Source organism: Amphimedon queenslandica, unplaced genomic scaffold, assembly GCF_000090795.2.
Source record: "Amphimedon queenslandica unplaced genomic scaffold, v1.1 AMPQUscaffold_13399, whole genome shotgun sequence".
In the NCBI taxonomy this organism is placed as follows: domain Eukaryota; kingdom Metazoa; phylum Porifera; class Demospongiae; order Haplosclerida; family Niphatidae; genus Amphimedon; species Amphimedon queenslandica.
In genome coordinates this window covers 137,935-163,905 of record NW_003546365.1, presented here as the reverse complement: position 1 = coordinate 163,905, position 25,971 = coordinate 137,935, and the positions used below count along the sequence as shown (strand labels likewise).

The window sequence follows — 25,971 nt, the reverse complement described above, 5'->3', positions numbered from 1 at the left end:
GACTATCAAGTGTTTAGTGTTTATTAATAGCAATAATAAAGTTAAAGAGAGAGAGAGAGGGGAGGGAGAGAAGAGGGAAAATCAGTTATATGCAGCTGCTAAGTCCTATTCTTGGTATTATGTTCATCGATTGCATTTCTTGTATCAACAACTTGAAAGCGTACGGAATCTTTATTGAAGTAACTGATCCAGAAGATTGACAATAATGACACCTGCAAAATAAAATAATGAACTAATTTGCTCTCTTCCTTTCTCTCCTTACCAGTCATTATAAGCTAATAGACCACATGATTCACATATCTGCACATCAAACTCATCACTTGACGTCATCAACCTTTCTCTCAGTAGCATACAGGATCCATAACTTATCAAGCAATCTCTCTCCATCTCTCCTAACCTGAGGCCTCCGTCCCTTGATCTTCCTTCGGTCGGTTGTCTGGTTAGTATTACTCTAGGACCACGTGATCTTGCATGCATCTTATCCAGTACCATGTGCTTCAGTCTCTGGTAGTACACTATTCCTGTGTATATGTAGGCCTCCAGTGGTTCTCCGGTAATACCTGACGTTAGTATGTCCTTACCGACATAGTTGAAACCATTGGATATCAGATCAGAGCTTATGTCAGAGACTTTGTCGCCTCCGAAAGCAGTTGAGTACCTATAGGTGCCATTAAGAGCACCTGTCTTACCAGCTATGACTTCGATGAGTTTCCCAACGGTCATACGAGAGGGAAAGCCGTGAGGATTCATTATTATATCAGGACATAGTCCCTGATCAGTGAAGGGCATGTCTTCTTGTGGTACAATCAACCCACACACTCCTTTTTGTCCATGGCGACTGCTAAACTTGTCCCCAATCTCTGGTATCCTAATGGACTCCAGTAGTATCTTAATAAGATAAGACTCTTCGTTATTATTAGTTATTAATACATTGTTAGCATAGACATCAGTAGGGCCACGGTAAGAGACAGGACAAGACTTGTAATTATTATCTGCTCCACCTGCTGCTGCTCCCCCTCCTCCTGGACAGAGAGATTGTGTAACCTGCGGAACTAGCTTATTAATCAACACTTGTCCGCTTGATACTCTCTCGGCCACGCCTACAATCCCATCCTCGTCAAGAGGGGTGTGTTTCCATATTGGTTTACCGGTATCCATCTCTCGGCTTGGGCCGAGTATTTTATCGAAAGTCATGTTTGAGTATCTCTTCAAGGAGCAGGTTTGTTTCCGACAGACGAGAGACCTGGCCAAACCTCTATCCAGAGAAGCCCGGTTCAGTATAAGAGCATCTTCAATATCGTAACCAGAGTAACACATTATAGCAACGACTGCATTAAAACCAGCTGGTAACTTATCAAACTTTATAAGATCAATAGTACGGGTTTTAACAATCGGAGCCTGTGGGTATATCATTATATTGAGGAGAGTGTCAATCCTGTTCTGTTGGTTATAAGCTATCGTACCAATGGCCTGTTTACCCATGGCACACTGGTACGTGTTCCGTGGCGACTGGTTGTGATGGGGATACGGAATCAGACCAGCACACACTCCTAATATGGTAAATGGCTCGATCTCAAGGTGGGTGGTACTGCTGTTAATGTCAGACTCATACAAGGCTATCATGGAATCGTTTTCTTCGTTGACGTCAAGATACTCTATGAGTCCTTTGGCAAGGAAGTCTTCGAATTCCATCCCTTTAGAGATGAGGTCAATATGATGGGAGGTGACCCTAGGGACTCCGTTGATCACTATGATATAGGGACGACAGACACGACCAGAATCAGAGGAAATGCTGACAGTGCGATTGTGATGATTCGTGGATATTGATACAAACTCGTTCATTCTTCCGTTACGTCTCAATAATCTGAAATATCGTACAAAAGAGGCGTAGTATCTAACCACACCCACTATATTACCATTGAGCAATACAAGGTAAGACTCATTGGACGAGAGTTCCTCCCCCGACAGATAACGAATGTCCTCAACTCCTAAATTAAACGCTAGTCGTCTTATCGGTCCTTCATCAACATCAGTGGTTATATGGGATATGAGGGCAAGGTTTTTAACAAGACCACACGCTTCCCCCTCCGGAGTATCAGAGGGACACACCATCCCCCACTGGGAGGGCTGGAGGGACCTTGGGCCACTGATCTTCCTCGTCTTCTCAAACTGACTCGTTATCCTAGTCATGTGACCTAGACAAGCAATGAAGGACATACGAGACAGGACCTAAGGGCAGAGAGAAGAGAGAGAATTATAGGCACATCATCATTAATACCAAAAGTATATAATGTACTCGTGTTATAAATGTTTTGGTTAAAAGTACATTTAACTTAATCTAATTGGTAGAGAAGTCAAAAAATCAAAATAAACAACATATTTCAATAATTATGTCTTCAAGGAATGATGCAATATAAATTGCAATAACAACATAACATCATAACAGTTCATAACTAGTATACCTACTTGTGTCACTCCTCCTCTTTCCATTTTGAATCGTCTGAGAGTCCAGTTCCCTGTGGACAGGGCAGTCTCGATCCCTTGAGTGATGATAGAGTTCTTCATGTGACAAACAACGTCAAATGGCTGTGTCCTCTTCTTTGCCAAAGTCCTGTCAATAATCTTCTTCAATTCTGAATTATATCGTTTGAATAAATCCTCAAAGAGAAGAGAGAGAAGGGGCCCGGCTAACTCCAGCCTCTTGTTACCATAGTAATCCCTGTCGTCAACTTCGTCCTTTGCAGTCGCTAGTATGACTCTCCTTATCATTAAACTAAGGAAAGACGCTTTAATTTTAAAGTCGTTAGATTCAACAGGAATGTGAGCTAGTACGTAATGAGAGAGAACATCATGAGCTTCTTCTGCCTTTGATCTCGGTTTCCCGTACATTCTCTTCCTTGTTTTAGCTCCGACAACTTCAAGAGCTTTCTTTTGGGTGTAGACATTAAGCATCGCACACTCTTCAAGGGAAGGAGCGAATACTGAGAGAACTGAATCTTCACAACCAATCATTTGGACTATCTCTTGATCGCTGATGATATTCATTGCTTTAAAGACGAGGACTACTGGGATGTCATCTGTGAATGAGTTGTGCTTTAAATAGAACTGATTCCCTTTGAATATCAGGTTCGTCTTGCTCTTTCTGTCGTGAGTTGAAGAGGTCACGGAGCAGCCAATGTTTCCCTTTTTATCGTAATCAACGATGATTCTATTTTTAGATAATTGTTCCTGAATCAGTATGACTTTTTCCGTCCCTCTGACGACAAAATATCCACCAGGATCAATCGGACACTCCTTCAGTTTTGCTAGTTCCTCCTGGTTTTTATTTGATAGGACACAGTTGGCACTTCTCAGCATTATAGGTAGCTGACCAATGGAAAAACCTAATAAAAATGCAGCATTAATAATAGCAAAGAACATGCAGAAAGTGCAAGAAAAATGGAGAATTCTCTCTTAGTCATTTTTAACAAAATACCCTGTGCTATAGCCCATGCATGGTCTTTGGCTGGGTTTATGAGCAACTTTAAAAATTCATAAAAAATCCAATTTTGATCAGAATCAGCTCAAACTTAAAAAAACAACATAAGAATATGTATATGCATCAGAAAAAAATATAAAACTTGAGAAAACTCTCCTAGTCATTTTTGGCAAAATTTGGCCGAAGACCCTGTACTATAGTACAGGAACTTTGGCCTGATTTTGGAGTAACTTAAAAAATTCGTAAAAAATCCAATTTTTATCAGAACCGGCTCAAACTTGAAAAGCAACATAAAAACATGTATATGTATCAGAAAAAATTATAAAAATTGAAAAATCTCTCCTAGTCATTTTTGGTGAAATTTAGCGAAAGACCCTGTACTATAGTACAGGGACTCAGGCCTGATTTTGGAGTAACTTTTAAAATTCGTAAAAAATCCAATTTTTATCGGAACCAGCTCAAACTTGAAAAGCAACATAAAAACATGTATATGTATCAGGAAAAATTATAAAAATTGAAAAACCTCTCCTAGTCATTTTTGGTGAAATTTAGCCAAAGACCCTGTACTATAACCCATAGTCTTCAGCCAGGTTTTAGATCAACTTTAAAAAATTCATAAAAATTCCAAATTTGATCAAATGCACAATTAAAACAGGACCTATATCTGTGTCTACACTATTACTACACCCACACTTTTAATTAAAATACCTTTCCTCCGAACCCGTTGGGTCCCTCTAGTATACTCAATGTCAACAGTGACAGGTGCTGAATACGTCATATCTCTCAGCCTGCACTCCTGAGGGGTAATCTGTGTACATACGTTCAGGGACTCCTCCACCAATGGGGTACCAACGTATATATCCAAATACTTCAGATAAAATGATGGGTCGAAATCACTAATGACCAGGTCATTGGCCCTCACTATCTTCTTGATGTCTGTACTGACAAAGTAATTGAAGGAGTCCAGGTGCTGCTTAACTAGACCCTTGACTTTGAGAAAGGCGGGAAGGAGCTTCCATTTGTCTTCAATGTTCTTTATAGGAAGGCTAGGATCTCCTTCAAGTAGACAAGAGGGGTAGACACTGTCGGCCATGTTAACGCACGTGTGACTAGTATACGGAAATAGACCGTACACTTTTAGTATATGAACATTGCTCGAGCTCCGCCTTATGCGCTTAGTCAAAGCGGGAAACTGTTTAAATTTGAATAGTATGAATACACTTTTGCACTTCTAAAATGATAATAATAATAGTAATGATACGTGGCTAGCTATTATGAATTCTAATAGTGTCTAATAATAAGTTTCTTTCTCAACCCAACCTATTAAATAATAAACAAATATTAACAACAACAACAATAACAACAACTTAATTACCTCCAGGATTCCTTCTGATCAATAGCTTCCTTATTTCATCATAAATGAATATTAAGAGACTAAATGCTACAACGACAAACCACCACTCAAACCTAAGACCATAAAACCTTAGGTTCTCAAGGCCCGGACAATAGGCCAGGAACACAGCCAGGGTAGTCTCAAATATGAGGCCAAAGGTCAAGTAATGATTCCTAAAATAATAATAATAATAATAATAATAATAATAATAATAATAATGATTATGGCTTATTATTAATGTATGTCATTAAAATTCCATACTTAAATCCTTGCTGAAAAAGAGAGTTGAGTCTTGTCTTACAGATAATGAGATCAGCCCACTGTACTATTATGATACTAACAAAGAACCCAGTGTGACAAGTGTATTCTAACTGCTTGCGTGGACCATAACCCTAAAGGAAGGAGAGAGGAGAGAAGAAAGGGGAGAAAGAGAAAGGGAAAGAGAGAAAGAAGAAAAGAGGGACAGAGATGTAGCAATACATGTATGTTATTTCTTATTTTAAGTACCCAATCTTGTCCGTAGCTATCAGTGACGTGTAGGTCCCTGTTATCCCAGTCAGAGCGTAGTCCCAGTAGAGTAAGAGGTAGGAACCCGTTCTCTCCCATTATAACAAAGTAAGTAAAGAAACCAGCCAGTGCTTGGATCATACCAATCTGCCCGTATGTCATAGATATTAACCTAATAAGTTATAATTATAATTATAGGTACATTAAGACTCCTTATGAAATAAGTCATTATTATTGTAATTTTAGGTGAACTGTAAACTAATCTGTCACTTTAATCTAGCATTTAGAAAGCCCCTACTAAATTCCCAATATTTGCTTCACGCAATTAAAAGTGACTTAATTTAAAGCATATTACATTAAGCTAGTCAAACCTGTTATTAACTAGTTTGTCCCGTTTGGCATCTCTCGGTTTCCTCTCCATTATGTTGCTCTCTGCCTTTTCATAAGCTAGTGATACAGCAGGGACAAGGTCTGTCCCTAGATCAATGAAGAGGATTGTAACGATACCCAGTGGCAGTGGGACTGATGCTAGTATGAAGATTAGGAATGGAGTGATCTCTGGTATGTTCGACGTTAGAGTATATGCTATTGATTTCTTTAAATTATCAAATATCAGACGACCTAATAATAATAATAATAATAATAAATGTCTAAATTAATAGTTATAATAATAATAATGACTACCTTCTTCAACTCCTGTGACAATTGAAGCAAAATTATCATCTAAAAGGATCATATCAGCAGCCTGTTTAGAGACATCAGATCCAGTGATACCCATAGCAACACCTAATAAACAACAACAACAATAAACAACAAACAACAATAAACAACAACAGTACCAATATTAGCTCTCCTCAGTGCTGGTGCATCATTCACTCCGTCTCCAGTGACAGCCACAACCCAACCTGCCCTACGGCATCCTTCCACAATCCTTAGCTTTTGAGTCGGTGAAGTACGAGCAAACACTATCTCGTTGTAATTATTTAATACACCGTCAACTTCATCATTATTCATGTCCTAGTATAGTATATACATGTATGTATCAGCTAATTAATTAAATGATGATCTAACTCACAGCTAGCTTGCTTCCGTGAACTACTATCGCTTTTGCTTGGCTGTTAATGTAAGTGTGACCGTGTCATTATGTATGTACAGTGTATGTATGTACAATGTATGTATGTATGTGTGTGTGTGTGTGGGTACAACAAGTGTTGAGGTGAAATTCAAGGTAAATTTGACAGCTTATGGTGTTACTTTGCTCTTATCTCGTTTATTGTTATAGTCTCGGCTTCAGCAACATCTTCAGGAGTCAAACTACCTACAACAAGATGTACATTATACACACAATGTTGAGAGTCATTATTATGTACTCTCTTGATAATGTACATGTACTTTACATACAATATTCAGTGCAAAAAGGTCATAGCAATTCTTGAGCTATATGTACATGTACATCCTACATGTACAAGCACAATTTTTAAAGATTTTTTTCATAAATTGGCTCCAAAAAGCATTATACTGTATACATGTAGCTGTATAATAAATACCTTCACTTATGATTCCGACTGATTTGGCAATGGCTTTAGCAGTGATAGGGTGATCGCCAGTTACCATTATCACTTTAATACCCGCGGTCCGGCACTTACTAACGGCTAACGGTACATTGGACCGCGGAGGATCTAACATTGAGACCAAACCAACAAAACACAGACCCTCCAATGGAAAATTAACCTATCAATAATAATAATAATAATAATAATTATTATTATTATTATTATTATGAACTACCTCTTCGTTGTTGAATTCAAAACCTTTAGGAAATGTCTCACCAGGTAACTGTAACATGCAGAAACTATTAAAAAATTATTATTATTACTATAATTATAATTATAAAAACTTTGTTATTGTTACCCTAGAACTCTTTCTCCCATTCCACCTAGCTCCATGTAAGCATCATTAAAATCCTTACTAAAGTCATTAGTAACCGGCATCTCCTAAAACAACAACAACAATAAAAACAAATAAACTTAATTAACCTCTCCATCTAATAAATATGTTGTACAACGAGACAATATCCTTTCAGGTGCCCCTATAATTAATTAATTAATTAGTCATAAATAAATTAATTAATTAAACCTTTCATTACTAGTAAATGACCATCAGTTTCAGGATCATCATGTACAGATACCTGATGAGGAAATAAATAAATAAATAAATAAATAAATAAATAAATAAATGAATAGATAGATAAATAAATAAAATGTACTTGAAATTTGTTGGTAGAGTTGAAAGGTATTTCAGATTTCTTGATATACTTATTTCGTAAAACTAGAGCACTTCCGACCTCCAACTCATAACACTTCAATAAAGCTGACTCAGACGCGTCACCAATACACTCTCTAATGTAATACAACACAATATAAATACACCTACAATACACACTAATACTATCATAATACTACAATACAGTATTGATACTAGTATACTCTAATTTAAATGCTCTAACTTGTCTAGTATATTAAGTCCAGTTTGATTTTCTTTAAAATAAGCTCTGTTACATAGACCAATGATGTTTGATAAATGATTCCATGTAGGAGTCATCTCCTATACATACAGCATGTATATTGATAATGATAATAATAACAACAGTAAATAATAATAATAATAATTCTTACTCTTCTAGTTATCAGTGGGTTATTTGGAGTCTCATCTGTATTAGCACCAAACACTTTACCATCATACCACATGTGAGCTACAGTATATGCATTTAAAATGTAAAAAAAGTAAAAACAATTCCAGCTACATTAGTATATGTAATGCTAACCAACTGTCATTCTGTTTTGAGTGAGTGTCCCAGTTTTATCTGAACATATCACTGAGGTTGATCCTAATGTCTCCACTGCTTCTAGATTACGAACAAGACAATTCTTAATCTTCATTCTTTGAGCAGTCAGCGTTAAACAAACCTAATTAATAATTAACAGCAAAAACAATGATATATTTATATTCTTTGTTTTTGTTCCTTTTTCCTCCCCTATAGACTAGCTGGTTTATTATTATAATGATAATTTATTTTTGTTCCTTCCTCCCTTGACAAATACATGAATACACATACATGTACATACATACATGTGTTGCATGTACATACATGTACATGTACGAAGGTTTCCCACAGGATTTTGTCATTTTTGGCATAGATCTCAGCTGATGTATATACATGTACATGTACTTATATGTATGTTATATGAAGCTTGAGCTGATTCGGATCATTTTATACAAATTTTAAAGTTGCTAAAAAATCAGGCCAAAATCCTTGTACTATAGTACAGGGTCACGAGCTGAATTTTGCCAAAAATGACAAGGTGAGAATTCTCCACTTTTATAATTTTCCCTGATGCATATACAAGTTTTTAAGCTGTGTTTCAAATTTGAGCTAATTCCGATCAAAATTAGATTTTTTATGAATTTTTAAAGTTACTCCATATTGAAGCATATGTTTAATGGCAAACCTGATACATATACAGTGTACATACATAACATAATGTAGACATACAGTGACTGTAGCTAGTAATCCCTCAGGTACATTGGCCACTATGATTGCAATAAGAAACAGGACTGCATCGATCCACTCATATCCTAGTATGAAGCAAATGGCAAAGAATGTCACTCCAAGAACAATTGCAACTGAAGTTATGATCATAATGAAGTGATGGAGCTCAATCGCTATTGGAGTCTCTGAGAAAAGAGAGAGGGGGGAGAGAGAGAGAGGGGAGAGGGAAGGGGGTAGATAATTAAATACACATGTATTACAAATGTTGAGGTACAAATTGACTACATGATTGCATTAATAGACTAAAAACATCTGGGGATACATGAGGAAGGAAGAGAGAAAGAGGAAGAGAGAGAAAGGAAAGAGCGTAACAAAAGAGAGTAATAGATACGTACAATAGGAAGAGATGATATTACGTATAAACAAAAATATTATACTCTCATGTTATGCATGTATGATCATGTATTTACTTTCTTGCTTTATTGTGCTGGTCAGTGTTGCAATTCTACCCATCACTGTACGGTCACCTGTGTTAACCACTATACCTGTACATGTACCTAAAAACAAGAATAATAGAATCAACAAGAAGAAAAAGAATAACATCAACAACAACAAGAAAAAGGAGAATAACATCAACAACAACAACAACAAGAAAAAGGAGAATAACATCAACAACAACAAGAAGAAGAAGAGGAATAACATCAACAAGGAAGATTAACAATAACAATAGTAATGTGATATACATGTACCTTCTACAGCATTGGTTGAGAAAAATGCAAGGTTTTTAGTTTCCAGTGGATTTTCATCACAAGAGTCTGGGACACGAAGCAAAGGATCTGATTCACCAGTCAATGCACTGTTATCAACCTAATGGAGGAGAGAGGGAGGATAATTCAAGTATCATTTATGGAGGCCATTTCTTTAGAGGAGAAAGGAGGGAGAGAGGAGGAGAGGGATCAGAGAGATTGGCTATTATACATTTCCTTATTTATTATTTAATAACAATATCAGGAAGAGGCTACTACTGCCAAATAATTATTATTTACTTTAAAACCAGATGATTTTATTAGTCTTATATCAGCTGGCAACCTATCGCCGGCTTTGACATCAATAATATCACCAACAACTAACTCATCTGCTGATAATGGATACAATCTACCACCTCTCTTTACCACTGCTGTCTATAATATAAATGATAATAATAATGTACAAGTGTATAGCCTCTTTATCAAGGACACCATGGCCCACACTACCTGTCCTTAATACATGTACAGTGTAGCCTCTTTATTAAGGACACCATGGCCCACACTACCTGTCCTTAATACATGTACAGTGTAGCCTCTTTATTAAGGACACCATGGCCCACACTATCTGTCCTTAATACATGTACAGTGTAGCCTCTTTATTAAGGACACCATCAGGCCGACACTACCTGTCCTTAATACAGAGGTGTCCTCATTTCAGAGGTACTTTTGTATAGGCTTGTACCAATTGGGACATTAGAAAATGCCCTCATTATAAAGGTGTCCTTATTAAAGAGGCTGCACTGTATTATAATAATTATGCATAATATCCTGTACTGGTTAACCTGTGGTACAAGTTTTGAGAATGTTTTCATAATGCTAGCACTTTTAGCTTCCTAAAAACAAATAGTTAAAATGTTTTCTCTCCCTCTCTCTCTCTTTACTTGATAATAAGAGAATATACCGGTAATAATGACGACAACAATCAGTGAAATACCTAAATACAACTGTGTGCATGTACATATACAATCTGTTACCATTCATCAATACAATAGTACAATACAATACGCTCCAATACATGCTAAGCATTACATGCTACATCATATAAATTACATTATCAAATTCCGTTGATCCTTGTACAACTTGAGCTATGAATGATACGATGCAGAGAAAGGCTCCGGCCCAAAGAAGAGCAGCAAATCCTCCAAATAATTGTTTGAGGAATTTGATTATCTCTGGAGTCTGTCTTGGAGGAGTGAGAGCATTCGGGCCGTCTCTTTCTAAAACTGCAGCTGCATAATCTTCGCTTAGCCCCTACCAAGAAAAACGACAAATTAATAATAATAATAATAATAATAATAATAATAATTACAACAATACCTCCTCAACATTTGTATTCAACCTATCAAGTAGAGTTTCCAATGGTATCATATGTGAATCCTGTAGTAATAATAATAATAATTGAAAATAAATTATTATTTGTTTTACTAATTGCTATAACTTGCCATTTTGAATTCTTTCTTCAGTTCCTGTATCCCTTCATCATCGCCTTTGCCTTTGAACCGCCTCCACCATCCTACTCTTTTCCTTCCTCCTGCTCTTCCTCTTCCTTCATCACTGGTAGGAGTTTCAGACATCATAGCACCATAGATCTAATAACTAATACAATAAAATGTACAATTATAAGAAACTAAGAAACGAACAGAAGAAGGAAAGACAGAAATTCTTTAATTCTTAGGACAGCAGCTGCTACTGTGCTGCTGCAATTTAATTAATTGTTGTAATAATTAAATTGATTGACTTAGCATAATGAATAATTAATGAGAAGTGTTATCATAATTATGCTTGAAAGCTTCCTGACAGTTTCCTGGGACTGCTACTTATAGTCAAGTCATAAAAAAATAGCTACAAATCTACTGCACTTTGTATCAATCACTGCAAGAGGGAGAAAGAAAAAGAAGACTCTCTCTTTCACTTTTTAAAACAATTTTTACAAAGATTGCAACCACTGTTCTCCTCTCCTGATGCTTGCTCTCATGATGTCTTCTTCACTCAGCAACACTAGCAAGACAGGAGGAGGCCCTCGAAGGCATAGCTTCAACACTCTTGATGATGCTGCTAAACAGTTTGAGCTGCAGCAAGAAGAACCGCCAACCAGTCCCGGGAGCAGGAGTAGTCCTACCGGAGGAAGAGGATCCCCTCCATTAGTAATGAAAACTCATGATGCTCCAGTTCCTACTACGACTAGTAATAGCTCATCTACTGCGGTCGCTAAGGAAGACAGTTCCTCCCGCAAGCGGGAACGAACCAGCAGCAGTAGCAATGATGAAGCAGAGGAGACAAGTAGCTCTTCTAAGAGGCCCACAGCTAGCAACTCGCCACCAGTTTGCAGCAGCACAAGCTCCAGTAATACAGCCTCTAATGTCCTCTATGGGTCTACTCTAGGCTTGAAACAAGAGCAACATCATGAAGCTACAGGTGGAGAGAGTCTTTTCTTGCCACAAGGTCAGCCACCATTATATCACCAATGACTATCACAATGTTTACATAATGCATTTATTTGCTTAGATCCAAACACTTGGAGCGTCGAGCATGTGTCACAATGGCTATCATGGGCTGTCAAAGAATTCAGTTTAGAGCAGTTCGACCTGTCGCAGTTTGCACTAACCGGAGAGCAACTTCTCTCGCTTTCTAAAGAAGATTTCATGAGACGTGCTCCGCCACACACTGGGGAAGTATTACTATCACACCTCAACCTTCTCTGCACTAGAAATAGTAATATATAATAAAAATATAAATATATATTAATAGTAATCCTTGTCATTATATATCATAGCTGCAATGTCTAAATCAAGCGATGTCATTGCTGACATCAAGGTTGCCTCAACAGAAAATCAATTACCAGACGGAGAACAGAAAAGTACAAATGTCTCATGTCTTTCATTAATTATCACTTTGTACAGGCAATTATTCTTCACTGGGCTGGACTAATTATCTATGGCCAGGAGCATCAGTCGGTGATATCTCTTATTGGCTCAAGGCACAGCAAGGTAGACAAAAACACTCATCCCTTCATCTCACCATCTCTCTCTCTCTCTTTTTATAAATAATTAATAGACTATGCCACTGGGTCTGTATTGCAGCCGAATAAATCGACTGGAGCTGTAGGTGGCAGCAATCCTGAACAAATTTATTTGAATAGTCCTCAAATGAGAGCAGCAGCTGCAGCTGCGGCGGGATTTTACCCAGCAGGTAAGAATGTGTGGGTAGTCAAAGGAAGAGTGCAAGTTGACATCATGAAATTATTACTTTATAGTTGCTGCAGCAGGACAGATAATAAGTCCAATGACTTTAACAGGTATCTCTTATCCTCTGGGTAGCAATACTCCTGGCACCAGTGCTAACAGACTGAGAGGTATTCCTAATTAATGATGTAATATTGTTTGTACTTCCTTCCTCACCAGTTTCCTAAGTACACAATATACACTCACTCATACACGCACACAATGCCAATTTAAATTACAATTAAGCTACAGTGCATCCTGAATCCACTAGTGTACAGTTTCAATGATACAGTAAAACACTATCATTATTGTACTGTATTAAATAACACAGGACTATAACTAATAATATTATATTAATGCATGATTTATATTATACAGGGCTATATGGGACGGTATTACATTATACAGGGCTGTATTGCATGAGGGATACGTTAATGATAGGCAGGTTGGGGTTTGGAGGGAGTAGTCAGTAAAAGACTAACATTGGTGGTTAGGATATTGAGTGCCTCGCCTTTTGATAACAACAGAACACACACAAACCTACTTCCTTATTGACCTCATTAATGATAAAGACTTATATACAAGCATACATTATTATTTATCATGAATTATATATGTATTTATTTTTATTTATTTTATTATCAGATGGTAGGGTCGATCAGACGACAGCTGCTGGTATATTTGACTGGTCTACAGCATTCAATACAGGCTCAACTTCTTCTCCACTTCATTTCAAGAACATTCCCTCAACACATACAAAAGTCTCCTCTCCTCTTCTCTCTCCTGTACTTAAGCTGACCATGGGCCAACCCTCTTCCCCTCTATCTCATCTCCCCTCCACAGCAATGATGATACCGCCACCTCCTTCTCTTGCTAATATATCTCCATTCATATCACATCAAGGTAACTTAATGTCTACACCTAGTACAATGACAATACGTACATCTACATAATAATACATACACGACTACATGTATTGTTTATTATGTACATGTACATGTACAATATGTCCTTGATATGACTAGCTGTCACACTGGCTACCTGGAGTTGACTGCCAGTAGATTTGGCAATGGTTCAAAACTAGTACAACTGTATATCTCTCTCTCTTGGCTAGTCTTAGTTTGTCTTTCACTATCATTAACAATACACAATCAATAATACAAACACGCACAGACACAAGTACATGTACATGCATGTAGCATTACATGCTTTTATGTATCGATGTGTACTATCATGTCCAACAACAATATATAGTACATAGTCTAGAGTACATATTTATGAAGCCGTATCAATGAGTACATGCATGTACATGCAGTTAGCGTTCACTACCTCTCTCTCTCTCTCTCTCTTTCTTTGCTAAATTAGGTCAGATACAACTGTGGCAGTTTTTGTTGGAGCTTTTACAAGATGAGAAACACTCCAATATCATAACGTGGGCCGGGAACGATGGAGAATTTAAGCTCCAGGACCCAGAGGCGGTTTCTATGCTGTGGGGTATGAGGAAACGCAAACCTAGTATGAATTATGACAAGTTGAGCAGGGCCATTCGTTATTACTATGATAAGAAAATAATGCATAAAGTGCATGGGAAGAGATACGTGTACAAGTTCAATTTCGATACAATAGCTAAGTATATCAGCTCTGGTTCTTCGCAAAGCTCAATACCAAATGTGAAGAAGGATGACAGGAGAAGCTTCAGCTTAAATAATAATAATAACAACATTCCTGGTAAAGATGATCAAAGCTATTGTCAGGAAGGAAGGGGAAGTGAAGAAGAGCTAAACGAAGGATTGATAATGTCATCACTGATAGGAGGAGGCAGTGGAGAGGGTTTTAGCACTAATGAGAGTGACATTAATACTACAGCTGCTGCTTCTATAACACTGTCTTCTTCATCATTGCCTATGTTTAATATACCAGCTGGTAGCATGCCAACAATAACACAGGGGACGGTTGACAATATATTCAATTGATCGTGGTGCACTCATTAAATATTCATGATTCAATCACGGACTCATTATTATTCATAGCTCATTCATACACTCATTTCAGGTTTTTACGATTTATAATCATTTTTGTAAATATTATTATTTTAATTTTTATAGAATTTTAGTGAAAAGTGAAGGGAATTTCTTATTATTAGGTCAACCAGCGACCTTTGCATGCAATCCAATAAAACCCAGTGAACCCACTACACCCATGACAAAAGTCATACCTCTTCTATTATCAGTTTTATTAACAAATTAGTATAGAAACACGGAATCAGTCAGGAAGTGCAGTATAATTTGAAATTGAATGCTTAATTTCCTTTGTAGTTTGCATAACCATATTTGTATATCCTTGATCTGATAGAAACATTAGAAAGAATTAAGAGATAAAGGATCAGTGTTGTAGTAATTGATTTGCAATTTTCGCTTACTTTTAATCAATAACGATAACGATAATGATTGATCTGTTTGATCATGAATAAAAATAAAATAAAGGCGTGGCTTAGTTTGTCAATGGGTGTGGCTATAATAAAATGGCGTTGTTCAAAGAACTCAAGTCATTCTGTGTTTCTCCTTTCTCATCTCTTCAGGTCCGATCAGTTATAAAGCTAACGAAACTGTATTTCGCTGATAATTCCATCAACGCAAAGAAAACCACATTAACTGACAGGCCGTACTGTATAGCCCTACCCAAGAACAATAAGGTGGCTGGATTCGGTGACATAATAAAGATAGCTCACAGAGGAAAGGTCCACAATGCAATGATAGTGACTAACACTCGGCCTAGCAAGGACCTGCCTGTATACGACAAGTGGTACATTGTACTCCTTAATGAGAAGAATGAACCTGTGGGTACTAGAATATCGATACCACTACCAACCAAGATGAGACTCAGGAAAGACAAATTCTCTAAAATTATTGCAATGTGTAACAGATTCATTTAATTATTGTATTATAATAAAAGTTATTTATTATTAGTACTGTAACCACGTGGATGGGCGTGGGTTTTTGCTTGAGTTAGTTGCGTGGGCGGTACTGTACATGTGAAATGACTTTCTTCCATTTTATAAATTGTGTTGCCCTGACTTATGGGCCACTGGTTATCACCTATAGATTCTCTGGATTGTAAGTGTTCCCTCCTTTTTTCCTCTAATCACGTGATCTTATTCTATAGGATGGAATCTTCATCAATATGGAGTTGTCTGAGGGTAGGCGTGGCTTACGTTCTAACCCAATTAGTTAAAGTACACATTATCATGTGACCATCACGTGATTTTTCTTTTTATTTCAGATGATGTTACTGGCCACTTTTTATCCTCAAAGTGAAACGGACGATGAAACATTATTAATGGTTAGTGTTTTGTAGGTGTGGCTAGTTATTAATAGTTATTGAACAGGATTTTGTAAAGTGTTCAGTTGATGTAATTGACATACTTGGACTTTATCTAATAATAACTAAACTGCTAGGGAAAGGAGACAAGAAAATATTAGTTACCGCTATTGGTAAGAAACGATACAAAAACTTGATTAAAATTTTATGATCCACACTGCTCATTTTTGACTGATTTGCAAAAATTAACCGTTAGATTAATACATTTTTAGGTTGGGCATCAAGTGAGGCTATAGCTACAAGATTCCTCCCGTTGTGGTTTGGGGCCAGAGGAACAGAATTTGATTGGAAATACATACAAATGAGCTTCATATCAAACTTCAATCTAGTGAGGAGACACATACAAATCTTGTTATAAATTATGCTTTTATGATTTGTAGTGTAATAATTTTATTCCTTTAATTATCTTTTTGTTTAGATATTCATTTTCTCAGTTTGTACTTTCTTGTGGCTATGGAGCAGGAAAGACACATCTATTAATGTTCTCTCTCTATTAGGTGTCCTCATATCCATCATTATATATCGTCAAATCCTATTTAATAATTTATTAATATTATTTGGATCATGGGCTACACTAGGAATACACGGCCTGGCTGCTCTAGCTACTGGTGTAACAGCAATGGTACTTCATCAGTAGCTTCTCTGTGTGTGTGTGTGGATCATGTATTGAGGAAGAATTAGTATTAATAGAAACTGCAATCATTATTATTATAACTATTAATTATAATTCATTAATATAAAAAATATCTTCTCGTTTCTCCCTCCCTCTTATATAAATTGGTTAATGTCTGTGAATTTATCAGACGGCGGAATGGGCTCGGGAATGTGAGCAGTGACACATGGAACTATCCAACAGATCTTCGAACCTTAAGAGGAGGCGTGGCTCATAATGTATACATGGTATTAACTAACCTCTCCCACATACGCCAGTGATAAGACTAATCTTTGAGACACTTGGGAATGACATGGGCCGACCGTATCTTCTGATCTCAATGGCATTACGATTACACAATACTGCTAGTGTCTGGTGGTGGGTATAAAAAGGCGTGGTCATTTGTGGGCGTGGTCAACTAACTTGTGCAAATATCATTCCTCCGAGAAAGACACCAAAAATCATAATCTCGAAAAACACGATGAGAGTTAAGATCCTAAACAAATGATTAAAAATAGACAATAGTTTTATTATTGTTTTTCACCGATCCAGTTTCCCCTGCTCCACCTCCTTGTGCCAGTTTGAAACCCAATCCCACAGTACCAGTATGAAAGCATAGCAGCATAGTAAATCTATTAATAATAATAATAATAATAATAATAATAATAATAATAATAATAATGATAATAAAATTAATAATAACTTACCAGTGTATACTAGAAATAAATAAAAATATTTAAAATTGAGTTCACCAACACAATTATTAATCCTAATATAAAAATTAATGCTAAAACACATTTAATCAATATACGTGGGCGTACCATGGACAGTGGTGATCCATTCGTCTCACGCAGCGTCCACAAATCCTAACCAAGTCACGTGACTCATTAATCATGTGATCTAGTGCATGCAGTACCTGCAGTGGTGGGATCTTGGCGGTCGATAGGTTTCACATTTCGTACAAACTGTCCACTCATCAAAACTAGGCAACTCCTAATAATAATAATTATCATTTAATTAATAATTTTTTTTCATTATATTTATCAAACAAACCTTCTTCCTTTTCTTCTTTCCTTGCTCAATATCAGACGAAAAATCAATTTTTATTCTCGACTGTGGTACATATCCTACAAATTAATTAATTAGTGTGGGTGTCACTAAAGTAAAAGGGTGTGTCACTCACTTACCTGGATTAGAAAATGCAGCCCTCAAATGAGAGAAAGCAGCCATAATGTAGAATAAATGAACAAAAAGAGCCATTACTGTACGACCAGATCTAACAAACACAAAAATAGAATAATTATTAGTGCTAATAATAATAATTATTATAACAGCCACTTTTCTTCTCACCCTTCGTGTTCTCCGCCATATTCAATGACATAGTAAACGACAACAATATCCCCGTAGAGGAGGAGGAGATGCACAGAAAGGAAGACGATTATCCCAAGAGGATCTTTATGAAACACCATCTCTACAGGAGCTTGTGATTGGCCGCCATGTAAAAAATAATAATAATGGGCGGGGCTAAAATAAAATTGCCATAACTTTAAAAATTGAAGTTCAGTTTGGCTTGAACTCTTTTCATAGCATAACTACATCAATTAAAAATTACGGGTGATTTTAAAACCATTTTTCACAAGGGTTCCTTTATAAATTGATTGGTTCATTTTTCACTGGCTATAACTCAAAAATTTAAGCTCTAATTATTAGCTCATGCTTTTACATAGCATAAAGACATTAATTAAAAAAAAAACAAGACCAATCTGACAATTAAATGAAATGTGTTAAAGCAATTATAAAAAATATAACAATCAATATCATTATTTAAATACTATAGACATTAAAAATGATAGACATATACAACCAGTCTGAGTGAGGCCAGTCTATAATCAAACACACAGCTTTTGCTTTAATAGCACGCATTACAAGTAAAAAGATAATGGAGAGGCAGAGGAGGAGGAGCTGAGGGAAAATGTGAATCTACACAAGATAATTAAATAAATTATATCAAATAAGATGCATATAACTATTATATTTACCATCGTTAATTAACATGATGTGTTAAATAGTAGTAGTAGCTCCTCAAGTAGCTCCTTTACTTTCCTCATCATCAGGTATTGCTGGTGGATTAGTATCTCCTCCAGTAGCTCCAATTACAGTAGTACCACTAGCAGTAGCTCCTCCTCCAGTAGCAGCTTCCTTTGTAGTACTAGCATGAGGTTCACTGGTGTTTGTTGATTGTGAAGGACAGAGTTTCTAAAAAATAAAATAAACAAAATATTCTTTTATTTTATAAGCATACTGTCTCTTGAGTAGTACTGCCTACTGATGAATGGGCAGAAGACTATTGTAAATAATTATTAAAAATACAAATACATAATAAAATAATTAGCTTACTCCATCAAATGAAACTCGCTCATTAGGCAATCCATGTGACTCAGAAGCTCCTATTTATAATTATATTATTTTTGATTAAAACAAGACACTAACTTCTTTCAATGCGCAGCTTCTTTTTATGATATAACCTCAGTGATAAACAGCAAAAAATTATAATCATAGGCAATATAACTAAACCACCACCAGCAAAGACACTTATAATGATGATAACTACATAATGAATCAATTACTCTGTGTATTAATAAATATAAGCTGAATTACCTGATGATGATGTTCTTGTTGAAACAGTTGGAGATATGGTTGATGTGGCACTTGTTGATGAAGTTGTAGGAAGAATATTTGCAACTATTAAAACAATTTTAATAAAAAATAATAGTTTTAATACACATAAGTATATGAATGAATACTTACCAAATGCTAGAATAAATGGATCACTACTACCAACACCATTGCTAAATACAACCGTGATATTACACTGTTGATATAGTGGTACTAGTACTGATCCTGTTATGATCATTGGTCGTTTAGCATATTCCACTAGTGTAGTGTCATTATATACAACACCAGTTCCATTACACTCTATAGTAACACTAATATTCCCAGGGGCTTCACCAGTACACTCCAATGTAATCTGTAATAATATTTTGATAATAATAAATATTAATAACATGATATTACTGGTATATTGAAGGAAACATTAGCACTAGTTTGATTAAATGCTGCTATATTAAAACCTGCTTCTGTAACTGATTGTGGTACTAAATAAATATAAAATCATTTATTCAGTAATTATTGTTTATTGTACCTCTTTGATATGAGAATGTATCATTATTAGATATTCCTTCTCCTAATTCATTAACTCCAGTTATAACATATGTATAACGATGAATAAATAAATTATTATCCACAAACTGATAACTGGTATCATCTACTGATACAGTATCCACTAGACTACCAGTAATAGTATCATATATTCTTAGTATGTAATACAGTATAGATACTCTATCATCAACTGTAGGAGCAGTCCATGTTATATCAATAGTAGAGCAGTTGTCAATTGAAGAGTCAATGTTAGTAACTGGACCAAGAAAACCTAATGCATAAGAGAAGTAAAGAATATATGCAACGCTGCAGTTTTTTACCAAATCCAAAAGAAGGTGTAGGTAGATATTTTCCTCCATTATTACTCAGTGATACATTAACAATAAATGTATTTAAATTATTAGGTACAGTTATTACTCCAGTAATCATCAGTTGATCATTAACTTGTGTTGGTATACTGGTACTATCTTGTATCTCATTATTAATATTCAGTATATTAACTGTTGCATTGTTAGGATACTCTCCATCACATAGTTCACTTACCTATGGATGAGTTTGTGTGTGTGGGAATAAGGTGAACTGAAGTATGTCAACAATATTCATTTGCTATGCATGCATTTCCTGTTAGTTTACTCATTGTGTGATGAGCTTATGGTGAATATACTCACATTAATACTGATATTCAATGATATTAGTTGTCCATTAACTACTGGTACCACTGATACAGGAGGAGTAATGAGAGGAACTGAAAGATACACTGTGAACATATACATGAAGCCATAGTAATGCTAACCTGTTTCATAATAAAAACTGATATTATTAGATGAGCCTATTCCAACATCATTAATAGGAGAAACTGATACATTATTTAATATACAAGGATCAGGATTAGTAGCTGATAATATAATACTCTTGTTAGTAGTAGTAATATTCACTAATCCATTGACTATATAGTATCCAGTGATAGGTACATTATCCAGTGTATAAGGAGCTGTCCATGTTAATAATACACTGGATCCATTAATAAAAGTATAATTCAGATCAACAACACTATCCAATAGACCTGAAGGAGAAATGATAAATAATGTCACAGTCACAGAGTGCTAACCTTGTATCATTAGTATTGCTGTATCACTGAACACTATTTGAGGAGGATCATCAGTACTAGCTCTACACCTCACTTCAGTATTATTATTATATTCATAAGCTATTGCTTGTAGCTCTGCTCTTCTAGTACCACCATTATTACTTGTTGTTACACTGAATCCTTTATTCATATTAGCTTCGTCAGTAGCTGGTGTATTATTAACTCTGAAACTAAGGTCATCAGCAATAACTTCACAAGAAAAGACAACAGTAGAGTTGAGTGTTGTATTAATAGACACTGGCTGTACTGTTATATCTATAATGACAATAAAATGAATAAAACAGATACAATCTACTTACTAGCACAGTATACATATTGCTGCAGCAAAAGAAAGAAAAGTAAAAACAGCATCTTGATTTTTAAAAAGCCTATGCCAAGGGAGTAGCTTTTGAGCTTGACTTTCTTTTGAGGTAGACTGAGCTAGCAATTGCAGCCAACATTGCAATTATTTTATTAAAATTAGTTTATATTTAACCTTGATAAATGGTTACTCGGCATTTTTATATTTTGATTTCTATGAAATTGCATAAAATTTTGATAATGATTCAAATCAATTCCGTAAAAATAATATCATTTACATCGTTAAAAAATCAATAATACTAAAAATTATTAACTCATAAATTAAACAACGAATTGATTAAGAGCAATATCAGAGGGAGGGATAGGATCAGGTATTCTTGCTTTAGTAAAAGGTAGGCACCAAAGCCACATTGGACCTGTAATTAAAATAATAATTAATAATAACCATTAATAACTAACCACGCCCACACACTGCTGTAATTAAACTCATTTTAGATTCCTTTGGTTTACCCACAGGACGACCGTATCTCTTCACTTCAACAAACGTTCTATTGCACAATACTGCTAGTATCTAAATGGAGGATGTACATGTACATGTACATTATGTGAATGTAATACAATGTGTGGATTATTATTATTTTTACTTGTGATATTAGCATTCCGTTAACAAAGAAAGTAAATAAAGCATCAATGATGAACAAACCAAATGTTAATAAATGTTAACCAAACGTCCATTTCTTAATTACATTTTCTTATACACATTGATATACTTATATGCTATGTAGAAAGTTTGAGCTAAAATTTTTGAGTTATGAACATTTTTAAATAAGCCAAATTCTCAAATACCCTGTTTAATACTGAATGTTTACCAAATCAACACCATTGCTAAATACAGTGCAAAGGGCCAGGATATTGATTCATATAATTTTAATTTGAGTTAAAAGTATAAAATATGCTGTTATATTTTTTTTATAAAATTGTTAAAAATTAACTTCTTCATAAGTCACGTGTTGTTGCTGTTCAGTTGTTGTTCCTCTCACCTCACCATAAGCTGGATTAACATTAATATTTAATTTATTAAATTTATTAATATCTTCATATGCTGCATTAGGTACTGTACTTATGTGTTGAGATGAGGTAGCCCCTGTAATAATAAATAATAATTAATAAGTATTACCATTATCTTACTATTCCTGTTCCTTTTATACACAGCAAACACCAACACAGTGACACACACTGCTGTTATTATTATTATTATTATAACAATAGTCAGTGATATTACTACTGGTATGATGATAACTATATAAATATAAATAATAATAATAATATTGTGTATTATATAACTCACCAGTACTATTAGGTGAAGTTATACCTGGTGTGCTAGTAACTAATGGAGTATTAGTAGGAGATGGTGTATTACTGATAGGTAGAGTAGTGTCTGTATAATAATGTGATGAATAATACATGTACATTAACATTATACTGAGCACTACTGAATACTCACCAAATGCTAGTATAAATGGTTCACTACTACCAGCCTCATTACTAAATACAACAGTGATGGTACACTGTTGATGTAGTGGTACTGGTACTGATCCTGTTATATTCATTGGTAAATGAGCATTTGCTACTAAATATGTGCTATAATACACAGCACCAGTTCCATTACACTGTATAGTAACTGTAGCATTCTCAGGAGCTTCACCAGTACACTCCAATGTAATCTGTAATTATTAAAGTTGACAAAAGTACATTAATAACATGATATTACTGGTACCGGTATATTAAAGGAAGCAGTAGCACTAGATTGATTAAATGTCAATATATCTGAACCAGCTTCCGTCACTGTTCTTGGTACTAAATAAACATAAAATCATTTATTCAGTAATTATTGTTTATTGTACCTCTTTGATATGAGAATGTATCATTATTAGATATTCCTTCTCCTAATTCATTAACTCCAGTTATAACATATGTATAACGATGAAAAAATAAATTATTATCCACAAACTGATAACTGGTATCATATACTGCTACAGTATCCACTAGACTACCAGTAATAGCATCATATATTCTTAGTATGTAATACAGTATAGATACTCTATCATCAGCTGTAGGAGCAGTCCATGTTATATCAATAGTAGAACAGTTGTCAATTGAAGAGTCAATGTTAGTAACTGGACCAAGAAAACCTAATGTATAAGAGAAGTAAAGAATATATGCAACGCTGCAGTTTTTTACCAAATCCAAAAGAAGGTATAGGTAGATATTCTCCTCCATTATTACTCAGTGATACATTAACAATAAATGTATTTAAATTATTAGGTACAGTTATTACTCCAGTAATCATCAGTTGATCATTAACTTGTGTTGGTATACTGGTATTGTTTATTACTGCGTTATCAGTATTCAGTATACTAACTGTTATACTATTAGGATACTCTCCTTTACATAGTGTACTGACCTATGTTTGAATGAGCGTGTGTAGCAATAACTCAAACTAATGTTATGTCAACAATAATCATTTGCTATGCATGCATTTCCTGTTAGTTTACAATTGAGCTTATAGTGAATATACTTACATTAATACTGATATTCAATGATATTAGTTGTCCATCAATTACTGGTACCACTGATACAGGAGGAGTAATGAGAGGAACTGAAAGATACACTGTGAACATATACATGAAGCCATAGTAGGACTAACCTCTTTCATAATAAAAACTGATATTATTAGATGAACCTATTCCAACATCATTAATAGGAGAAACTGATACATTATTTAATATACAAGGATCAGGATTAGTAGCTGATAATATAATACTCTTGTTAGTAGTAGTAATGTTCACTGATCCATTGACTATATAGTATCCAGTGATAGGTACATTATCCAGTGTATAAGGAGCTGTCCATGTTAATAATACACTGGATCCATTAATAAAGGTATAATCCAGATCAACAACACTATCCAATAGACCTAAAGAAGTGACTAATGACACACACATATCCAGCACTAACCTTGTATCATTAGTATTGCTGTATCACTAAACACTATTTGAGGAGGATCATCAGTACTAGCTCTACACCTTATTTCAGTATTATTATTGTGTTCATAAGCTATTGCTTGTAGCTCTGCACTCCTAGTACCACCACTACCACTTGTTGTTACACTAAATCCTTTATCCATAGCAGCTCCATTAGTAGCTGGTGTATTATTAACTCTGAAAGTAAGTTCGTCAGCAGTAGCTTCACAAGAGAAGACAACAGTAGAGTTGAGTGTTGTATTAATAGACACTGGCTGAACTGTTATTTCTGTAAGGAATAAGAAGTGGATTCTATTAATTGCTTCTTACCTGCACTATAAATAAACTGGAAAAGTTGCAAGAAGAATATCTGAAGCAGCATTTTGCTCTGCATAGTGGGGGTGTGTCACTATGACTGGCCAATTGAATATTTAAAATTAAAAAAATTAAATCCTTGATTCATAAATTAAACAAATTGATTAAGAGCAATATCAGAGGGAGGGATAGGATCAGGTATTCTTGCTTTAGTAAAAGGTAGACACCAAAGCCACATTGGACCTGTAATTAAAATAATAATTAATTAATAATAACCATTAATAACTAACCACGCCCACACACTGCTGTAATTAAACTCATTTTAGATTCCTTTGGTTTGCCCACTAGACGACCGTATCTCTTCACCAACAAATGTTCTATTGCACAATACTGCTAATATCTAAATGGAGGATGTACATGTACATGTACATTATGTGAATGTAATACAATGTGTGAATTATTACTATTTTACTTGTGATATTAGCATTCCGTTAACAAAGAAAGTAAATAAAGCATCAATGATGAACAAACCAAATGTTAATAAATGTTAACCAAATGTCCATTTCTTAATTACTTTTTCTGATGCATATTGATGTACTTATGCTATATGTAAAAAGTTTGAGCTAAAATTTTTGAGTTATGACAATTTTTTTAAATAAGCCAAATTCTCAAATACCCTGTTTAATACTGAATGTTTACCAAATCAACACCATGCATTAGTGCAAAGGGCCAGGATATTGATTCACATAATTTTAATTTGAGTTAAAAGTATAAAGTATGTTATTATATTTTTTTATAAAATTGTTAAAAATTAATTTCTTCATAAGTCACGTGTTGTTGCTGTACAGTTGTTGTTCCTCTCACCTCACCATAAGCTGGATTAACATTAATATTTAGTTTATTAGATTTATTAATATCTTCATATGCTGCATTAGGTACTGTAGCTATGTGTTGAGATGAGGTAGCCCCTGTAATAATAAAT

At 35.1% G+C, this 25,971-nt stretch overlaps 9 protein-coding genes and 1 long non-coding RNA gene across 11 annotated transcripts; 3 read left to right on the top strand and 7 right to left on the bottom strand.

Moving 5' to 3' along the window:
- Positions 1-12: 12 nt before the first annotated feature.
- On the bottom strand, positions 13-4,592 carry LOC100634440 (DNA-directed RNA polymerase III subunit RPC2). Its single transcript, XM_003386744.3, has 4 exons — positions 4,187-4,592; positions 2,467-3,383; positions 263-2,229; positions 13-212 (listed from the first exon to the last, which is right to left on the bottom strand). Exons 1-4 carry the CDS (start codon positions 4,569-4,571, stop codon positions 86-88), a joined length of 3,396 nt encoding a protein of 1,131 aa, XP_003386792.1. The 5' UTR covers positions 4,572-4,592; the 3' UTR covers positions 13-85.
- Positions 4,593-4,673: 81 nt separating this feature from the next.
- On the bottom strand, positions 4,674-11,435 carry LOC100634317 (sodium/potassium-transporting ATPase subunit alpha-1-like). 2 transcript variants are annotated; one of them, XM_019996762.1, is made up of 27 exons: positions 11,177-11,435; positions 11,052-11,111; positions 10,785-10,985; positions 10,616-10,678; positions 10,517-10,567; positions 9,975-10,109; positions 9,678-9,795; positions 9,399-9,485; positions 8,932-9,113; positions 8,203-8,344; positions 8,054-8,130; positions 7,885-7,982; positions 7,645-7,777; positions 7,515-7,566; positions 7,415-7,467; positions 7,290-7,372; positions 7,167-7,230; positions 6,926-7,109; positions 6,633-6,696; positions 6,454-6,496; positions 6,218-6,395; positions 6,063-6,164; positions 5,750-5,999; positions 5,379-5,550; positions 5,133-5,263; positions 4,854-5,044; positions 4,674-4,798 (listed from the first exon to the last, which is right to left on the bottom strand). In XM_019996762.1, the coding sequence occupies exons 1-27, from the start codon at positions 11,309-11,311 to the stop codon at positions 4,770-4,772; spliced, it is 3,078 nt and encodes a 1,025-aa protein (XP_019852321.1). In that variant the 5' UTR covers positions 11,312-11,435; the 3' UTR covers positions 4,674-4,769. The 2 variants fall into 2 exon arrangements, with proteins under 2 accessions (XP_019852321.1, XP_019852322.1); XM_019996763.1 differs by having other exon boundaries at positions 6,454-6,493; positions 11,177-11,434.
- A 67-nt stretch (positions 11,436-11,502) lies between these two features.
- LOC109582144 (transcriptional regulator Erg-like) lies at positions 11,503-15,084 on the top strand. The gene is made up of 8 exons (XM_019996764.1): positions 11,503-12,176; positions 12,240-12,446; positions 12,508-12,591; positions 12,635-12,721; positions 12,789-12,923; positions 12,988-13,086; positions 13,601-13,858; positions 14,321-15,084. The coding sequence occupies exons 1-8, from the start codon at positions 11,696-11,698 to the stop codon at positions 14,926-14,928; spliced, it is 1,959 nt and encodes a 652-aa protein (XP_019852323.1). The 5' UTR covers positions 11,503-11,695; the 3' UTR covers positions 14,929-15,084.
- Positions 15,085-15,449: 365 nt separating this feature from the next.
- Positions 15,450-15,920, top strand: LOC105312832 (39S ribosomal protein L14, mitochondrial-like). The gene has a single exon (XM_011405771.2). It carries the CDS (start codon positions 15,477-15,479, stop codon positions 15,885-15,887), a length of 411 nt encoding a protein of 136 aa, XP_011404073.1. The 5' UTR covers positions 15,450-15,476; the 3' UTR covers positions 15,888-15,920.
- A 31-nt stretch (positions 15,921-15,951) lies between these two features.
- Positions 15,952-17,086, top strand: LOC100632921 (transmembrane protein 147-like). The gene is made up of 6 exons (XM_003386732.3): positions 15,952-16,068; positions 16,118-16,187; positions 16,235-16,294; positions 16,341-16,446; positions 16,546-16,661; positions 16,752-17,086. Exons 1-6 carry the CDS (start codon positions 15,992-15,994, stop codon positions 16,968-16,970), a joined length of 648 nt encoding a protein of 215 aa, XP_003386780.1. The 5' UTR covers positions 15,952-15,991; the 3' UTR covers positions 16,971-17,086.
- LOC100634064 (palmitoyltransferase ZDHHC3-like) lies at positions 17,000-18,499 on the bottom strand. The gene is made up of 10 exons (XM_003386741.2): positions 18,336-18,499; positions 18,173-18,261; positions 18,039-18,112; positions 17,902-17,978; positions 17,807-17,851; positions 17,693-17,754; positions 17,530-17,617; positions 17,409-17,481; positions 17,246-17,357; positions 17,000-17,199 (listed from the first exon to the last, which is right to left on the bottom strand). The coding sequence occupies exons 1-10, from the start codon at positions 18,452-18,454 to the stop codon at positions 17,102-17,104; spliced, it is 837 nt and encodes a 278-aa protein (XP_003386789.2). The 5' UTR covers positions 18,455-18,499; the 3' UTR covers positions 17,000-17,101.
- A 233-nt stretch (positions 18,500-18,732) lies between these two features.
- Positions 18,733-20,731, bottom strand: LOC109582135 (uncharacterized). Its single transcript, XM_019996752.1, has 9 exons — positions 20,725-20,731; positions 20,061-20,140; positions 19,794-20,013; positions 19,644-19,727; positions 19,476-19,592; positions 19,383-19,432; positions 19,288-19,329; positions 19,025-19,241; positions 18,733-18,965 (listed from the first exon to the last, which is right to left on the bottom strand). Exons 1-8 carry the CDS (start codon positions 20,729-20,731, stop codon positions 19,068-19,070), a joined length of 774 nt encoding a protein of 257 aa, XP_019852311.1. The 3' UTR covers positions 18,733-18,965; positions 19,025-19,067.
- A 1,223-nt stretch (positions 20,732-21,954) lies between these two features.
- Positions 21,955-22,366, bottom strand: LOC109582147 (uncharacterized). Its single transcript, XR_002184942.1, has 3 exons — positions 22,296-22,366; positions 22,111-22,222; positions 21,955-22,067 (listed from the first exon to the last, which is right to left on the bottom strand). It is a non-coding gene; the product is annotated as an uncharacterized LOC109582147 (long non-coding RNA).
- A 253-nt stretch (positions 22,367-22,619) lies between these two features.
- On the bottom strand, positions 22,620-23,397 carry LOC109582145 (uncharacterized). The gene is made up of 4 exons (XM_019996766.1): positions 23,156-23,397; positions 23,000-23,089; positions 22,840-22,950; positions 22,620-22,795 (listed from the first exon to the last, which is right to left on the bottom strand). The coding sequence occupies exons 1-4, from the start codon at positions 23,259-23,261 to the stop codon at positions 22,632-22,634; spliced, it is 471 nt and encodes a 156-aa protein (XP_019852325.1). The 5' UTR covers positions 23,262-23,397; the 3' UTR covers positions 22,620-22,631.
- Positions 23,398-24,565: 1,168 nt separating this feature from the next.
- LOC109582146 (uncharacterized) lies at positions 24,566-25,078 on the bottom strand. Its single transcript, XM_019996767.1, has 2 exons — positions 25,005-25,078; positions 24,566-24,963 (listed from the first exon to the last, which is right to left on the bottom strand). Exons 1-2 carry the CDS (start codon positions 25,066-25,068, stop codon positions 24,665-24,667), a joined length of 363 nt encoding a protein of 120 aa, XP_019852326.1. The 5' UTR covers positions 25,069-25,078; the 3' UTR covers positions 24,566-24,664.
- Positions 25,079-25,971: the final 893 nt, after the last annotated feature.

Coding starts and splice junctions, on each gene's coding strand:
- LOC100634440 (XM_003386744.3), bottom strand. CDS start 4,571: ATGGCCGACAGTGTCTACCCCTCTTGTCTACTTGAAGGAGATCCTAGC. Junction 3,384..4,186: donor CCAACGGGTTCGGAGGAAAG/GTATTTTAATTA, acceptor CATTTTTATTAG/GTTTTTCCATTGGTCAGCTA. Junction 2,230..2,466: donor AAAGAGGAGGAGTGACACAA/GTAGGTATACTA, acceptor CTCTGCCCTTAG/GTCCTGTCTCGTATGTCCTT.
- LOC100634317 (XM_019996762.1), bottom strand. CDS start 11,311: ATGATGTCTGAAACTCCTACCAGTGATGAAGGAAGAGGAAGAGCAGGA. Junction 7,468..7,514: donor TCATTTACTAGTAATGAAAG/GTTTAATTAATT, acceptor AATTAATTATAG/GGGCACCTGAAAGGATATTG. Junction 7,110..7,166: donor TTGAATTCAACAACGAAGAG/GTAGTTCATAAT, acceptor TATTATTGATAG/GTTAATTTTCCATTGGAGGG.
- LOC109582144 (XM_019996764.1), top strand. CDS start 11,696: ATGCTTGCTCTCATGATGTCTTCTTCACTCAGCAACACTAGCAAGACA. Junction 12,924..12,987: donor GGCGGGATTTTACCCAGCAG/GTAAGAATGTGT, acceptor ATTACTTTATAG/TTGCTGCAGCAGGACAGATA. Junction 13,087..13,600: donor CAGTGCTAACAGACTGAGAG/GTATTCCTAATT, acceptor TTTTATTATCAG/ATGGTAGGGTCGATCAGACG.
- LOC105312832 (XM_011405771.2), top strand. CDS start 15,477: ATGGCGTTGTTCAAAGAACTCAAGTCATTCTGTGTTTCTCCTTTCTCA.
- LOC100632921 (XM_003386732.3), top strand. CDS start 15,992: ATGACTTTCTTCCATTTTATAAATTGTGTTGCCCTGACTTATGGGCCA. Junction 16,188..16,234: donor TTCTAACCCAATTAGTTAAA/GTACACATTATC, acceptor TTTTTATTTCAG/ATGATGTTACTGGCCACTTT. Junction 16,662..16,751: donor TCATATCAAACTTCAATCTA/GTGAGGAGACAC, acceptor CTTTTTGTTTAG/ATATTCATTTTCTCAGTTTG.
- LOC100634064 (XM_003386741.2), bottom strand. CDS start 18,454: ATGGTGTTTCATAAAGATCCTCTTGGGATAATCGTCTTCCTTTCTGTG. Junction 17,852..17,901: donor CCAAGATCCCACCACTGCAG/GTACTGCATGCA, acceptor TGACTTGGTTAG/GATTTGTGGACGCTGCGTGA. Junction 17,200..17,245: donor CACTGGCGTATGTGGGAGAG/GTTAGTTAATAC, acceptor CCTCCTCTTAAG/GTTCGAAGATCTGTTGGATA.
- LOC109582135 (XM_019996752.1), bottom strand. Junction 19,728..19,793: donor TCCATTTATTCTAGCATTTG/GTAAGTATTCAT, acceptor TTGTTTTAATAG/TTGCAAATATTCTTCCTACA. Junction 19,433..19,475: donor GAAGCTGCGCATTGAAAGAA/GTTAGTGTCTTG, acceptor AATTATAAATAG/GAGCTTCTGAGTCACATGGA.
- LOC109582145 (XM_019996766.1), bottom strand. CDS start 23,261: ATGAATATAACAGGATCAGTACCAGTACCACTACATCAACAGTGTACC. Junction 22,951..22,999: donor AACTTCACCTAATAGTACTG/GTGAGTTATATA, acceptor ATATTTATATAG/TTATCATCATACCAGTAGTA. Junction 22,796..22,839: donor GTATAAAAGGAACAGGAATA/GTAAGATAATGG, acceptor TTATTATTACAG/GGGCTACCTCATCTCAACAC.
- LOC109582146 (XM_019996767.1), bottom strand. CDS start 25,068: ATGCAGAGCAAAATGCTGCTTCAGATATTCTTCTTGCAACTTTTCCAG. Junction 24,964..25,004: donor CCAGTTTATTTATAGTGCAG/GTAAGAAGCAAT, acceptor TATTCCTTACAG/AAATAACAGTTCAGCCAGTG.